General features: G+C 35.7%; 1 protein-coding gene and 1 long non-coding RNA gene across 3 annotated transcripts in view; both read right to left on the bottom strand.

Annotated features, from left to right (window-relative positions):
• LOC138122685 (uncharacterized) overlaps positions 1–16,999 on the bottom strand; it is a 74,142-nt gene that overhangs the window by 15,663 nt on the left and 41,480 nt on the right. The gene's annotated exons all lie outside the window — the stretch shown is intronic.
• Positions 7,379–16,942, bottom strand: LOC138124931 (chitinase-like protein 3). The gene is made up of 12 exons (XM_069040130.1): positions 16,782–16,942; positions 16,558–16,728; positions 16,169–16,511; positions 15,806–16,118; positions 15,635–15,751; positions 15,465–15,582; positions 8,570–8,740; positions 8,305–8,522; positions 8,132–8,253; positions 7,770–8,082; positions 7,605–7,721; positions 7,379–7,559 (listed from the first exon to the last, which is right to left on the bottom strand). The coding sequence occupies exons 1-12, from the start codon at positions 16,846–16,848 to the stop codon at positions 7,434–7,436; spliced, it is 2,196 nt and encodes a 731-aa protein (XP_068896231.1). The 5' UTR covers positions 16,849–16,942; the 3' UTR covers positions 7,379–7,433.

Here is a 16,999-nt window from a genome sequence, read left to right as displayed (position 1 = left end):
AAGCGTTGCTTTCAAGGCTATGAGTACAAAAAAGATTTAACACAGCATCCACTGTTGACTTTTTTTTTCTAAAACCAAATTGATATTTTGATATTAAATTGTTTGATTCTAAGTACTCTGAGAGCTGCATAGACAGTACTTTTTCCAGAAGTTTCGAAAATATCGGTAAGAGCGCAATGGGTCTAAAGTTTGACGGGTTGTTTTTATCCCCTTTTTTATAGATAGGTATCACTTTCGCTCTTTTCAAGCACTCTGGAAAAGTATTTTCACGAATACATAGATTAACTAGCTTAGTTAATGGGGAGATTATTACATTTTTGATGGTTTTAATTAGATTAACATTAAGATCATAAATGTCGTTGCAATTACTATTTTTTAGACCGTCAATTAAATCCCTTACAATCACACATGACACCTCTCTAAATTGAAAATTAGTCGAATTTGGTGGATTCAGTTGCTCCCTAATAAAGCTCATAGGATTTTTAGTGTTAGCATTAGAATTAGAATAGCAGGAGGTAGTCTGAGAAGCAATGCTCGTAAAAAAACTATTAAAAGAATTAGATGTTATGTCGCAGGTTTCATCACAAGTGTTTGAATATGTATTTCGATTTTGATTTACTATATTCCACATTGCTTTTGTTTTATTTTTGGCTGTTTCAATGCTTTTCTTATTGTAGTTCATTTTTTTGAGCTTGATTTTTTCTCTATATAATTTACGAAAACTATTTCTTGCTTCTCTTGAGTGATCAGATTTAGAGGCTTTATATACAACATCTAAAGACTGCAAAGTCTTCCTCATAGATTTTAATTCATGGTCAAACCATTTAATTTTGTTCACTTTATAGCTGTTGTTGATTTTTACTACTACTTCGGGAAAATTTATACAAGCATGATGGCTTATTAGATCAATGAAAGAAGAGAATTTAGTATTTGCATCACAAGACTCATCTATGAAACTCCAGTTTATGTTACTTAATGAGTTATAAAATAGAAATTTACCAAAGTTGGTAATAGGTTTAAAATTCTGGAGTCTAGTCGAGTGGTTAAGTTTAGATTTGGGTAGTTTTAATTGAAGCTTAATGGCCAGGTGGTCAGATAAATGCGTATCGAATTGATTTACTGAACAACACGATGAGTGAAGATTTGTGAAGATGTTATCAAGACATGTTTCGTTTCTAGTGGGAAAATTAACAATATAGTGCAAACCGTGAGTATACATAAAGTCACATAAAAGATTTTTATAAGGATCCTCCTGATTGAACTTTACGTTGAAATCACCAGATATTAAGACATAATTTTGCAAAGTATCAATATAAGCCAGTAAATTTGACAAGCAGTCTAGGAATATTGAGAAATCTCCTGAAGGAGGTCTGTATATATTAATGAAAAAGGTATCTAGATGTGTTATCTTGATTGCTGCTATCTCACAATGGTTCTCCACCGACATCTGCTCAAGTTGAAGTAATGTTTCACAGTTCACAGCAGTTTTCGACATAATTATAGAACCACCATGTTTTGAAGTTTTCCTAGAGAAAAACGACTTTGTACAGAAATTTCCGATTCTTAAGTCACTTGCTTCGTAGGAGCTTAACCAGTGTTCACTGATAGCGACTAGAGAGTAATAATTATTGTTGGACAATATCAGTTCCAGTTCGCTCAGTTTAGCTCTCATAGACTGAATGTTGAGAACTAAAACATAGAGATCAGTTAGTTCGCAACTAATAGTTTGTTGTTCAGGGCAACTAAGGTTTTTGAGATGTGATGCACATCCTCCGTCATTTTTATTTACGGTTACTTTATCAACGAGTCTAAAATTGTCCCGAATTGTCGCGTCGAAAAAACCTGAACTGTTTGATGACCACTCCCTCAGGCCAGTTGCTGGGAGTGTAAAATAAAGTGAGTAATTCCTTGTCATACTGAGTGTTTACTTTAAACGAGGAATTGGAACCTTTGGACTGAAGCTTTTCAACTTCAAATGCTAATTGAGGCCATTTTTTATGCAGGTGGCTATTCACTTGGTCGATTGTGGTGTCAGATTTACATCTACTGATGTGAAGCCAAATTTTCCGTTCGGGAGCGCTAAAGCCAGGGTCCTCTGTAGTAGAGTCGACCGAATTTTGTGCGTTATCGGTTCCTTTTATCTGAAAGTCTGTTCGCTGTCGCTTCTTTACCTGTGGAGTCTTGGCCTTCTCAGTTTTTTTACTGTGTTTTTGCTGCCCTTTTTCCGATTTATTGGGATTTTCCTTCCAACTTTCGGCCTTTCCTGGTAGGTCGGATTGTTGTTTTATAAATTCTATTTGGCTATTTTTTGTATTAGCCTTATCCACATTTGTTATCACGGTTGATACCGACGAGTCCGATTTCTTCTTTTCCTCTTTGTCGCCGACACTTTCATTTTCAGACATGGTCACTTTTCCAGGAGAACCACAAGTACTACACAAAAATTGACTTCTAGTTCCCTCGCTGGTCAATAGTTTCACAAGTTCCCTGTTGGAGTCAGTCAGATTTTTTACTTGAGTTTCAAGTTCACTTATTTTATGTGTTACTTCACGTGTTTTTTCACTCAATAGTTTCTCGATAAAGTGTTCAAGATCTCTATTTACCGTGTTAGATCGCGTAATATTCACCATATTTACTATGTTTTTCAAATTTACAAACTTATTGTAGGAGCAGCCGCGTACACGTCACGTCACGTCACGTCACGTCACGAATTGGAGGTTTTAAGGTTTTAAGAGTAAAATACCTGCTAAGACAGGTTTGGTTTAGGTTTAATTAGTTACTTTAGGGTTAACATTACTTTAGATTGTGCAGCATGTCTCGCACATGTTGCGTTCCCGGATGCAAATCCAATTATGCGAGTAACTACTCTGAATGCTGGTGGGAATTTAGTATCACCTTTTAGTTTTCCAAGGGACGAAACATTGATAAGCAAATAGCTACACGCTCGGCTACACGCCATATCACGAAAAAATTAGACTCAAACTAAATATTCTGTAGTATGTTGCATGCATTTTCCTTAAAATGAGATAATTCGTTTTGATATACATCGGTTACCAGACGGAACTGTAAAAGACATTCCTGTTCATGTGAGACCAATATTGAAAGAAACTGCGGTGCCTTCTATTTTTCCAAATTTACCTAGTTACTTGAGTAAAAATATACCTAAGCGGATTAAGTAGGAAAGACCCAGCTGAGAAAAAGAAATGAGGAGCGGATTAATAAGTTACAAGAAATTTTTGAAAAAAACGATCATATAGAAGATTTTGTTGATATGACAACACAGTTTAATAATAAAATAGCATTGTCTGATAATTGCCAAATCAAATTAATACCAGGCAAAATGATATATTTTTATAGCTTACAACATATTGACGATGGTTTGCAATAAATTGCGATAAATTCTGACATGATTGTTAAAGTTTTTCTAAATGGTAATGAACTCAGTTCCACAGATTTGAAATGGGTCCTGCCATGTGACATGAAATTAAACAGATACTCGCAGAGGTAAATGGTATCCGGCGCTTCACGCTGCGATAGTGTACCCTTTAGTGGGAATAAGTCTGTTATAACAACTGAAATCACCAATTTACGGTGAACGATTGCCCCAATGACGATTACGATTTGAATAAAGTAAATTTCTGAACGTTAATCAAATGGATAATGAAAGTGCAACCGCTTTTTACAAGCGAAGTTTCTAAGGAATCTGTTTTAAGTAAGTGAATTTTTAATATTTAGTTTAAAGAAAAAACCTGTAAATTATTTTATTCACAATCGGTTAGTAACGTGAAGCTTTTCTAACCTCTTAAAGGTTAGAAAGTGAGCGATTACTCGTGTACACATCAACCGGTCAGTAATGGTGAAAAAGGAGTCAGTAATGAGTCGTAAGCGGTCAGTAATGAAACCCATAACTGACCTGTGGTGGCGCTACTGTCGCACCAATTGCGAAAATCTCTGTACGTTTTTCTGATATCGTAATTTGCTTTTCTAAGGTAAGAGATTGAGTGTTAATTTGTGCGCGAATTCCCGCAATTCTGGGGAGGGCACACTCTATTTCACTATCGCACATTTTGTTTGTTAAAAAATGTGAGCAAATGTCAATTTGGTTTGACTTTTGTAAACTAAAATTTAATACAATCTCAAGCGCCTACTAAGTTTTAATATTTTGCCGAAATAAACGATAATATTACGGAGGTTGGTTTTTATTTATTTTTTATTATTATAATGTTGCTTGTTTTATTAAATGATTGATTGTGAATAAAATAGTATACAAACCTCGGAGAAAGTCCATTCCTGTGTCTCGAGAACTAGTTCACCTCGAGGGCAAGCCTCTCGGTAAACTATTGTTCTCTCGACAGGAATGGAACACTTTCCGCCTCGGTATGTAATATACTATTACATGATTAAATAGTTTATATTTTAAATAAAACAATATTAAAATTTGGCAAATTGCTCTTACAATACAGCGTATGAGTATGAGTGCACTGCAGTAGACCCGCTAGCGTTGGTTGATGCGCTGTTGCCACTTCAGTGTTCATTGCTTGTTACAGTAAAGGTGGCTGTGTACTAACTATCAAAAAAATCACCATGGAAATGATAATATTTTTTGATAAAATTTGATAGACATGTTGCTATCAGTCTAGACACGTATCCTATAAAGTCAGAATCAAATCTGATTAAGTTAACATCTCTTGCTTTAAGTGATTACCATTTTTTAATTTTTCTTGTTGCCTTGTTTTTGTTTGTTGTCATTGGTTGAAATCGTTCTAATCTAGTAGTAGATGTGTGAAACAATGCCTCCAAAAGAAGACATCAAGCTTTTCGTCAATTAACACCCTTTGAGAAAGGCCGAATTATCGGGTTTAAAGAGGCCAGTTTCTCACAGACAAATTTCAAGAATAGTAAACCCTTCTGTATATACTCTTGTACAGTGTTCGCAAGCAAGCAGACAGACAAGATCGTCACTTACGATTTTTAACATTTAGAGATCGCCACATGTCCACAAGCTCGGTATCTACAGCTTGGTACAATGTAACGGATGGACTAATTTCTCTGCCAACGATTTATCTTTGAATAAGATCTTAAGGCCTCCACAGTAACCGTCCTCATTTGGTTCTACCTTTAACACGTGAACATCGTCGTCAAAGGCTAGACTGGTGTCGTGAACGAATCAAGACCTGTGACAGAGAGTGGGTAAATTTACAAGGAGGTCCCACGCACTATTAACGAAAAAACAGCTGAATTTCATGTCTGACTCCAAATAAACTGAATTTGTTTCTTTATTGTGTTTTTGCTTATTAGAACAATTGTCTTAAATTTTATTAAAAAATGTTAACTTCTACTTAGTGTTCGGATTTTTTGATAATAAAAATGACGAGCCTGACCAGGTAAAAATGCAATCCAAAATACACTTTACAAAGCATTCATTATGTTTTGGTATTTAAAAATTAAATCAGGAATCCAAGTAGGTATTCTATTAATTTGAAAGTTATATCTGTCATTGTATTTTTCGTTCATAGTTAGTATGTATTTGGAAAGGTTTTCGAACGATGACAGAACCGATAATGATCCTCCTTACCAATTACTTTTGTGATTTTAATTGTTTATTATTATTATTAATTTTTTATTTTTCTGTCAGAACTTGTCGTTCATTAAGTTGACGTTAAAAGCTGTCTATGTTTTATGTGCATTATGATAATGCCGGATAATGTAATAGTGATCGAGATAGCTCTGTGAATTGTCTTTTGGGTTACATTTTTACCTGGTCAGGCTCGTCATCTTACGTGAATAATCCTGTATATAGCAAATAATCCGAAGTGTGAGTAAAATAACCGAAGAAAGAGGAAACCGAAATTAGTCAGCGTAGTGTCAGACGAAATAAAAAAAAACATAAGTATATAGGTATCACCCTTTTCACCTGGAGTTGCACCAAGAACTTTATGGACAAGATTTTGAAAACCGAGTAATTTTTTGTCGATGGGCCGAAGAGCAAATAAGGCTCAATAATAATAATTTTTTTAATAAAGTTTTGTGCACCAATGAGTGTAATTAACAAAAAAAAAAAAAACGGCCAGATGAATGCACTACTGGGCCGTTGAGAATCCCCACTGGATGCATCAACAAGCAATCCAAAATTATTAGTCTTTAAATGTTTTGGGAAGAGTTATCCATAACATTGTGGTGGGTCCATTTTTCTTTGAAGGGCACCTAAATTGGGAAATCTATGCACGTTTCTTACGCGAGCAATTAGAGGGGCTGGAGGATGTTCCACTTAATCTAAGGCAAGGTATGTTTATAACATTTTGCAAACATTATAAATTTAACAACACAATTTCATAATAGATATGTGGTTTCATCAAGACGGGGCCCCTGGTCATTACAGTCAAATTGCTAGAGCCGAATTGGATTGGAAGAGCAACTTGGTGAGAGGTGGATTAGTCGCGGTGGTCTCATCTCATAACCCCCTAGGTCCCCAGATTTAACCGCACCCGATTTCTTTTTGTGGGGTACGGTGAAAGAGATGGTATACCAACAAGAACCTACTACCATTCAAAATATGCATGATTGAATTCGAAACGAATTTGCGGAAATTAACAGCGGTTATGACTGCATTGAGAATGATGGACATCATTTTGAACACTTAGAAATTTATTACAAAGATAAAAATATTTATAAAATAGGTTTTATTAATTTAAAATAATGGTTACGGTCCTGGAAAAATTACGAGACATCACTAACATCTGCACCAGACCTTTGGACAGTTGTAAATCTTGCATTCATACTCCAATTACAGTTCCCATTGTCACCTAAATTTACGACAGCACAAGTAGCAGGTCATAAATAAAAATGATTTTCAAAGTTAAAATGTTAAATTGCGTTTAATTCAAAATCTAATTGGTGTTTTTTCCCGCTGATTTCGTAAATAATTATTATTATAGGAAGTGAATCTGAGCAGGTCAGTATAAAAATCAGAATTTGACTCTATGGTTGAAATTTACTTTTTTTTTGGCTTTGTTTGTAAGCGAAAAATTATAAAAATATTATAAAATGTACCTTACCAATACCCAGGTAAGTGTGAAAAATGTCGACAATTTTATTTAATTAGAAGTCACGATTTCTCGCCTGGGCGTAACCGATGACCCTCCCCTCCCTGTATTTGTTTTGGCTTTTGGATATAAGAATAAGTTGTGATACATACCTTAAAATATAATATACTGGTACATTTAAAATTTTTATTAAACACTACTCTACTACTTTTAAGGATTATTGTACCGACAAAGATATTAAGAATCGTCTTATACTTTTTTTAATTAATTTTAATTTATTTACTCGAAAATTAACTTCAGTGACAGAAATAAGTTGGAGAAGAGAATACTATCAATTAAGTTATTTTACCTATATTTAATTGTAAAACAGAATTCTAATTATACATCTTTTTATTTCATGTTGTCATGAACAGCTTGCAATAGTGCATTTTTTGTTCCACAGAGGGCATGCAAATCGTCAGTTTCAATAGACCAAATCATCACACCAGCCAGGTTGTTATCCTTGGCATATTGCGCCTAAAAGCAATATTTCAAAACAAGAAAACTCCTCCAATCATTTACCTTTAGTCCAACAGATTCCGGATTGTCAAAACCGACCCACAAGGTGTCATCATACATGTAGGGAACCTTCTGGACGTCGTCCCAAGCGATGGTCCCATCTTTGTGAAATTCACACAACTACAAACAACACAAAATCAAATCGAATCTAAAAAATCGTCTATCTACCTCGTTGTAGCCCAGAGTTCCCATATTATCTGTAAAGTCTCCAGCAGGAGCTGGACCACTTGATGGTGCCCCCAAGTCGTGTTGGCTGGCGTCGGTTAGAGTGAAAGCGTGACCGTAGAAGGCAATTCCAATGGCAAGCTTCTGGGGGTCAGCTCCGCTCAAAATCCAGTGAGTAATGGAGGAATTGGCGTTGAGATTGTCTCTTTGCCACTCCCCATCTAAGGGAGAGGCGTACAGAGGCGAGTTTTGAGCTGTGTATCCAGACCACGACCCATGGAAATCGTACGTCATTACATTTATTACATCTAGAACACTGTTGACGTGTGAGGAAAGCTGTTAAAAATCTTAGGTCTTCTTCTTACTTAGACATGGCAGGGACGTCGTAAGCAGCATCAGTTGGAATAGCGGCAACAGCAACTGTTAAAACGTAACCGTGAGGCTCGAATGCTTCTTTCAGTTCTGTTAGGAGGGTAATGTAGTTTTCCTACAAGACATCTCGTTAAGATGTGTTAACTAGTTAGCAAAAAGAACTTACTCTGTCTCCTTCAAGAGGATATTCCCAATCCACATCTATACCGTCGAAGTCGTAGGTTTGGCAGAACTCGATGGCACTCTGCGCCATAGTCGCTCTTTTGGTCGCGTCTGCTGACACAGCAGTGAAGATTGCAGTTCCAGCGGCATATCCGCCTAAACTAAATATGGCTTTGAGATTTGGGTTGATCTTCTTCAAAGCGCTCACTTTCTTGAGTCCCTCTTAAAGCACAATTAACAAATACTCGATCATGGGTCGCAACACTTACCGTTTACAATGTCAGTGGCGTTGTCTAAAATCAGCAAGCTTCCATCATCGTTGAGGCCAAGGAAAGCGTAATTTACGTGAGTGCAGAGATTGGCATCAATGTCTTCTGGTGTGAATTTGCCATCTCCGGGTCTGGTAGCTCCCCAGCTGGCATAGTAGCATAGGATTTTGTCTACGAATGAGATTTAAAATATTGAAGAAAAGTGGAAATGGCTTACCTGTTGCTCCGGAAGCTGTCTGGATTGAAGCTGCCGTGGCGGCAATTACGATTAATACTTTGGTTAGCATGTTGATTAAAGTGTTTAGTGCTCTAGTGCCCAAGTTCAATTGGGGGTATCATAAATAATATTTATATGAAACTGATAATAAACATTGGAAAATACTTCAAGTAAAACAAGTTGCGATAACAAACACTTAAAATTATCTATAGAGAGAGTTTTGGTACTTCAGCGATAATATTAGGACGCTTGTTGAAAAAATAGAAAGATGTACTAGAACAGTTGAAGAGTAGAATTAGGTACAGATGAAGATAAGAAGAGTTGCTTAATTTATTTGACGTACCTGACATTTTGAATGCATGTTTCTCATGTGTGTTGGGCATGAAACTCTTAAGCTTCTGAAGTATTTATTCGTAGAGGAGATCGAGATAAACAAGTGTTTAACGAATTCTAGGAAAATGTAGAGTAGGCGAATTAAAAACAAGAGCAATAATTTCCAATTTTTCTGTTGTTTTTAATAGCGGCATTTGTACGAATTTCCAAATCTTCTGGGAAAATGTACTGGTAAATGCAATTTTGGTGAAATTAATAAAATAGGAGTAATAAATAAAAATTAAAATTCTGTTTTCTTGAAAAGAAGAATATATTTCTTGTTCTGTTTAGACAGAACGTGGTGGGGTAAATATGAACTATAGAGCTCACCGAAAAATGCTTTGAACCATTTTATCAAGATGATTTTTTTATTGCTTTTATTTTCAGTAAAATGCAATTTTTTGTTTTGTTTTTATACAAGGTCTCTATAAATGATTGTCTGGTCCAGCTTGCTATGAAAACCTGTCAAAATTTAAATGTGCCCCTTAATACTGAATGTCGTATTTTTAGGTTATTGGTTTTCAATTTGATTAAAAAAAAAATGCGGTTTTATAATTTTGAATTTTTATTTCAGACTTTCAAAATCTGTTCTTCAAAAACTTCTTGTGTAAAAACAAACCACAACGTTAATGACCATATTGCAGAAATTATTGGACATACGGAAAGAGATTTTGTTCAAAATTGTATAACTTATAAAAGTTATAAAATTCGTCTGAACAGTTTCTACCTTAGGGATAATCCTAAGCGTATTATTGTCAAAAATACTCTTCTTTGCACTATCTCATCTGTACAAAGTCACCAGCCCAACTGGGATACAGGCTGTTTGATAAAAAACGCCTCAACCCATAACTTTTTATTTTATTATCCGATTTCAATGAACAAAAAAACCAAAGATATGGTTTTTCATGCGCTACGAAGCGGCCATAATTTTTTTTTTTTTGGCGTTATTTTCAGTATCTAACGATATAGTCAACTTTTTTTTTTTTAATGGACACATGTACACTTCGCACCAAAATTAACGCATAATTTTCAAAATGGAGTAACATTTTTTTTGTAGTTCTTTAAATTGAAATAGCATAAAGCCTAACGTTTACGTGGACCAAATCAATATATTATTTTATAAATAACGTTAAACAAAGTAAAATACAGGAACGATTCAAAAATTAACACAACATTATTTAAGAAATTACACGAAAAAGTAACTAATAACAGGTATTTCCTCCTCGTGTGGTAACTACTGCTTGACACCGCCTACCCCTACTCGGTGTTAAATGTCTTATGTAATCTTGGTCAACACCATCCCAAATCTCAACAAGCCTGTTTCCAAGATCGTTAAGATTTATTGGCGCAGGTTGCGAAGCTGCAACTTGTCTTTCCATGTGGTCCCATAAGTGCTCTATCGGATTTAAATCTGGACTTTGGGTTGGCTAGTCCACAGTGTTAATACCAACGTCGTGAAGGTATCGACTCACCACTTGTGCTACGTGAGGCTTTGCATTATTATGCATAAACAAGAAATTTTAGCCGATATGTGGTGCATAGGCCACACCATGAGGTTCCCAGATATTGGTTATGTGTCTGTAGGCATTTAAGTGTCCACTGCTGCAACAACCATCACCGTGCGGGTATCTAAAGATATGCTTCCCCAAATCATAACTGAGCCTCCACCAAAACTAACGGTTCCAACAACATTGCACTGGGCAAATCGTTCTCCAGGACGCCTGTAGACTTTCATACACCTGTCATTAGAGAATCGACAAAACTTAGACTCTTCGCTGAACAATACCTTAGCTCAATCAGCTTCTTGCCAATTTAGGTGTTCGCGAGCAAACTCTAGTCGTCTTTTGCGGTGGCCTGCGGTTAAAAGGGAACCCGTTGCGGGTACAAACGGCAGCAGATGATGCTCTGCCAATCTTCGCCTAATTGTATTTTGGCTAATTTGAGTATTCCGGGAAAAGTCTTGACTCAAGCTAGAACTTGTTACAAATCGTTGTCTCAAGGTTCGTAAGCGCAAAAATCTGTCGTGAGCTGCGTTTGTATCCGTTTCCTACCCTGACCCAACCTTCTCGCATTGGCACCTGTTCGTCTAACTCGATTTTGAACCCTTAGAATGGTAGATTCAGTCACCCCCAAGCGTCGAGAGATGGATTGTTGAGATTCGCATTTTTCGGAGAACGCCACCACCATCGCACATTTTTCCGCGGAAAGATTTATTCGAACTCATCCATTACGATCCATTTTACTCGAATATAACAATAACAGGCTACCTTCAAAATAGTTAACTTTGATCATTGACAAAAATGTGGCAAGGAATAAACAGAAAATAACACTGCTATAATGTATTCCAACTTAAAAAAAACGATGCTTGGCCATGACAATCTGACAGATTTCATCCTGTATATCTGAATAAAAGTTTGGTTAGGAATTTTGAAGGCACAGTGTTGCCATACTTATGTTCCGCCTTTTTGCGAATCGATTGAAACTGTATTACAAGAAATTAATGGAGAACCCATCATTTTTTATTAAAAATGGCAATTAAAAAAAAAACAAATCAAAATGTAAACATCTGGTGGAGGCTTTAGTCATTGAATGAGTTTCAAGAACGCTTGCTTTAGTTTAACAAGCAGAAAACGGATAGGTAAGTTCTCCAAAATGGAATCACTTTTTTTAAAAAACATCTACACTTTAACCTCCGCCATTATTTCATCTTCAGAATTATCTTCATCATTAGATTCCGAATCATCTTCTAATGTTTAGCCCACGAATAATTTCGGTCAGATTTCTTTTAAAAAATGGTTCCACTTTTCTGATTTTCATCTTTTTGTAGTTCTAGTATCCTCCAGACCCTTTTTTGTAATTATGCAATATATAACAGATCTTCCCACCTATAAATTAATTATACAGTTCAGGATTTCATCGAATACAAATTCATTGTTCTCACATTGAAGGTATCCATCAATTTGTTAATAATCGCATCATTACTTAGATCGGGCGGGCCTATCTCGTTTAAAATGTGTCTAGCCCTTCAACACACTACGTTTTGTCACGACAAATACAACTTTTGGCATTATGCACTTGTAGTAAACCCTTTAAATTATTTTATGCACGATTATATTATAATTTGACAATTATGCACAAATTTTCTTGACATAAACGTCTCTTTATGGCCCACGGATCACTTTATGCCCGTGGGTCATAAAGATATGTCAAATAAAAGTAAAAAAAAATTTGGGGAAATTAGGAAAAAAATTGCCACTTAACTTAAATTACCTAATCCCGAATGGGGATTACTCGATACTGGACACTCATTTCTGCCGCTGTCTCTCCTCGTTTATCATTTCGTTAATGAATTTATAACCGAAAATTGCAATTGGCATAATGGCTACGGGTGTTTTCACTGTTCCCAAGGTTACGCGCAAAACTAAAAATTTGACGGGAGCACGCGATGCAAACATCCCGTGGTATGGGGCAGACATTTATTTATTAATTTTTGTTAAATGTTAGTGTTTTAGGTCTTAATCGTGCATAAAATAGTGTATGTACTGCGGGCGTGAACTGGCTTTTATGGCCTTCAGCGTGTTTTTAGTCACACCTCAGGCCATAAAAGCCCTCTTACGCCCTTAATACATAAATAACTAATAGTCGTTTTCAACGACATCCGTGCTGTCAGTGTCATTTTTAATATGTTGGTGCAGATTGTACACACAAATTTATAACCAGTATTCAGAGTATAAGAAAATCCTAGTTATAAAAATGTCAAACAAGAAATTGAGGTTATGGTAAAAGAAAATTTACATTTCGTGAAACGTCAACAACACACGATAAAACTCAATCTTCAACATGGTGTAAAACATGGTTAAACGAAGTCATCCTCGGAATCCGAATCAGACTACATTTTTTATCGGAAATGATAAATAATAATTTGAATTTGTTAATTTGCCGCGTCAGGATAAATTGCCAAATTAGGAAATTCAAAATTACTAAATTGAAACACCAAGTGATGCCAACATGCTGTCATACTGGCAGCACGGATGTCATTGAAAACGACTATACTTTGTGTTGTCTAATTTAAAATAAATTAGAAAAACGTCAAAATGACATTTATTGATAACTTTATTTACTTTTTGTCTTTTTGTTTTCGAATCATCTTGCAACATAGCAATTCAAATTTAGTTACAAAAAATTTACAACCAAAATAAAATGAAATATAACTACTACTTTCCTCAGTAATGCCAATTTAACAAAATTAAAGCATGGCAACCTATCGTTTTTTTAAAGATGGAATAGATTATATGTTTTCAATTTCTAAGCTGACGTTTAGGTGACATTTATCGTACTTTGTATTCCGATTGTTTTTCACGGCACTCTTAAAAATTTTATAATAAGCTGAACCACAAAAAAAGGTTTTTTTTTCAGTTAGTTATGAATCAAATGATAACTTTCAATACATCATTAGATTCAGAAAAAAAACCTTGCCAGACCAAGTCTAAAAAACTACATGTGTCCATTAAAAAAAAAAGTTGACTATCGTTAGCTATTGAAGATAACGCCAAAAAAAAAAATACATTTTATGGCTGTTTTGTAGCGCTTGAAAAACCATATCTTTAATTTTTTTGTTCATTGAAATCGGGTAATAAATAAAAAAGTTATGGGTTGAGGCGTTTTTCATCAAACAGCCTGTATATGCCCAAAAAAGGATAGGTTTATGTATACAATTAATTCTATAAAATTACCAAATATCATTTCCCCGCCACATTTTATAGGGTAAAATATTTTAAATCTCCCCGAAGATAATGAGGAAAATGTCATTTGCGTGCCTTGGCAAGAAAATCGAAACAGGAACTTTTAATGAAAGATTTTAAGTTGGCGGCACCAAGTGTCAACGTCATGTGGAATTTTTGTACAACTTTTTAACTGAGAAATATTGATGTTGGGCAAATGTGTATCCTCTATCGCAAGTTGTACATTGTGTATAGCAGAATTCCAATCACTAGAGGCCGAGGGGATTACCAGACTTACGAGCGGGCGGCCACCAGGTCGACAAACTTCATGACGACGGGTTAGGAATAACAGAGAGGACGCCGACGGTTTTGAATATTTGAGGAATTGATTGACTTTTGTGGTGTCACAGGCGCTTTTTGGATCTTTTATGTTGCCAATGGAAGAAAAATAAATTCCCTATCCGGTATTATTTTAACAAAAATTATTACATTTTTCTTTAAATAAATTGTCGGCCGAAAAAGTTTTGTGTATTACTGGTCACAGGGCTAAAAAATGTGCTAAAAAAGTGCTTGAACTTGTGGTGCCTCGGCTGACGCCTCTGCCCCCACAGACCGTGCTCGCACTTGCAAAATGACATTTTCTAGCCTTGTGAAAATAACTATTAATAGAACCTTGTAAAAAAATTAATCTCAGCAGCATGACCCACTTTGCTGATAAACTTGTCAGTCTAATTTTAACTTGTCTATGTCGTTTAATTATTATAGAACAATGAATATTTTCTTAAAATTATTGTGCAAGGAGATAACAGGGCTTAAAGGAGGAATAGACTCATCTGATTTATCTAAGAAGTTATGTAAAATTAGTCCTATTGGAGCCTAAAATCATTTGTTGTTGTTAGTTTTAATGTACACATCAGTAAAATAATCCTGTATTTTCAAACTTAGACCCACATAAAATTTTAATGTCATCTTTTATTAGCGTTATAAACTCAAATATATCTATCTAGAAGTCATTAACTAATTTCAATATTTTGTCAGAAAGAAACACATTGTTAGCAATTCAACATCTGTCTGCAAAATCAAGTTTTAGTTTCTGTTTTGTTTCGTTTATAAAAGTTACAAAATAGGTACTTTGTGTTTTTAAGAAAAAAATTATTTCAAAGAAGCCTCGAAGCTACGCTCGTTTACGCGATTTAAATTAGACTTTTGCTGTTAACCGGCGTAAAACCATTTTCATTAAAACAGGTCTCAAGACCTGCACGAGTTGGAAAGTTTACTACAACTCCTGATATTAACAAAGTTTAATAATGTTACAGAGTTTGAGAGCTGACCCTCTTTTATTAGATGAGACAGCGATCACTTAAATTTGTCAAATTTGACATCACTACTAACTCGTAATTAGTTCAGTTAGAACTTTAGAAGATGGAAACGTTTCACGTTTAATTGATTCAACCTAGAGCCAATTAGTAACAATATGAAACAATTCTACCAATCTCAGCACCGATTTCGCCGAAAATAAACAAGAACATAGATAAATAAATGTGTAAAAGAAAAAAAATATATTGTTAGATAAATTATGTCTTTATTGCTTTATTTACGGCTTTCAAGAGACCATTTTTCTCACCGCAGAACTCGTGCATGTCGTCAGTCTCAATGGACCAGATAAAAACTCCAGCCAAATTTTTCTCTTTAGCATATTGCACCTAGAATTTAATTTAAATTGTGTAAAAATGGAGACATTCTAAAAAAACCTACTTTGATTGCTACGGATTCTTCGTTATCGTAACCAATCCAAAAGTCACCATCGTACAAGTAAGGCACTTTCATATCATCCAAAAATACTACAGTTCCGTTAGGATGAAATTCGCAGATCTTAAATATTTTTTTATTTTAGTTCTTCAACCCACTTTAAAAAATTTAACTTACTTCGTTGTAACCGAGACTTCCTAGATTATCTGTGTATTCTCCTGGTTCACCTGGTGCCACCGTTGCGGCTCCAAGATCATGTTCTGAAGGATTGGAAAGAATGAAAGAATGTCCGTAAAACGCAATTCCTATAGCGAGTTTTTGTGGGTCAGCTCCACCTTCTAACCAGTATCTGATGGCAGCATCAGAATTCCTGTTGTCCTTTTCCCACTGGCTCTCGTTGTCTCCACCGTAAAGAGGTGAATTTTCGGCAGTTACCCCTCCCCAAATAGCGTGGAAGTCATAGGTCATAACATTGATGACGTCCAAAACACTGTTAACAGATACTCAACAAAAATAAGAGATGGAGAAGAATCGACTCACTTGGACATTGCAGGAATGTCATAACCTCCGACTTCGCCAGGAATCGAATTGACAGCAACTGTCACGAGGTAGCCTTTCGGTTCAAACGCCGTCTTCAAAGCAGTAAGAAGTTTGATGAATTTCTCTTGGTCATTTCCCCGAGGATACTCCCAGTCGACGTCCAACCCGTCAAAATTATAAGTTTCGCAGAGCTCGAGAGCACTCTGAGTTAGGGTTTCCAGTTTTTCGGCATCATCCGCAACAGTGTTGAATCTTCCAGTGTCAGCAGCAGCACCTCCAACACTAAAGAGCACCTTCAGATTTGGATTTTGTTCTTTCAAGGCGCTCACTCTTTTAAAACCGCCTACACAAGCAGTTAGTTCCATATAGATTAGGTGAGGTACTCTTACCTTGATTAACATCGTTCTCTTCGTCCAGAATTTGCAACGTACCGTCGTTGTTCAATCCCAAAAAAGCGTAATTGACGTGGGTGCACAAGTTGGGGTCGATGTCTTCTGGCACAAATTTACCATTTCCTGGACGGGTTACGGCCCAGCTGGCATAATAACAAATTACCTTGTCTAGAATTGGAACAGTTGTGTAACTAGAAGTGTTACTTTACAAAAAGACATACCAGACGCTGTTAAGACTTGGCCGAAGAAGATTGAAAATATGCAAAGAAGCACGACTTTCAAAGACATTTTGAAGATGAGGTACCAACAGCAGAGTTACCAAAATAATTGAAGAGCTTTTATATCAATTTGCGCTCAAATATCGATGAGTTTGGGCGTTCAAGAACTTATCAGTATCGATACACTGATAATAATTGTTTGTTGTATTGCTCAAAGGAAA

This window comes from Tenebrio molitor, chromosome 2, assembly GCF_963966145.1.
Source record: "Tenebrio molitor chromosome 2, icTenMoli1.1, whole genome shotgun sequence".
NCBI lineage: Eukaryota > Metazoa > Arthropoda > Insecta > Coleoptera > Tenebrionidae > Tenebrio > Tenebrio molitor.
This window is presented reverse-complemented; position numbering and strand designations above follow the sequence as displayed.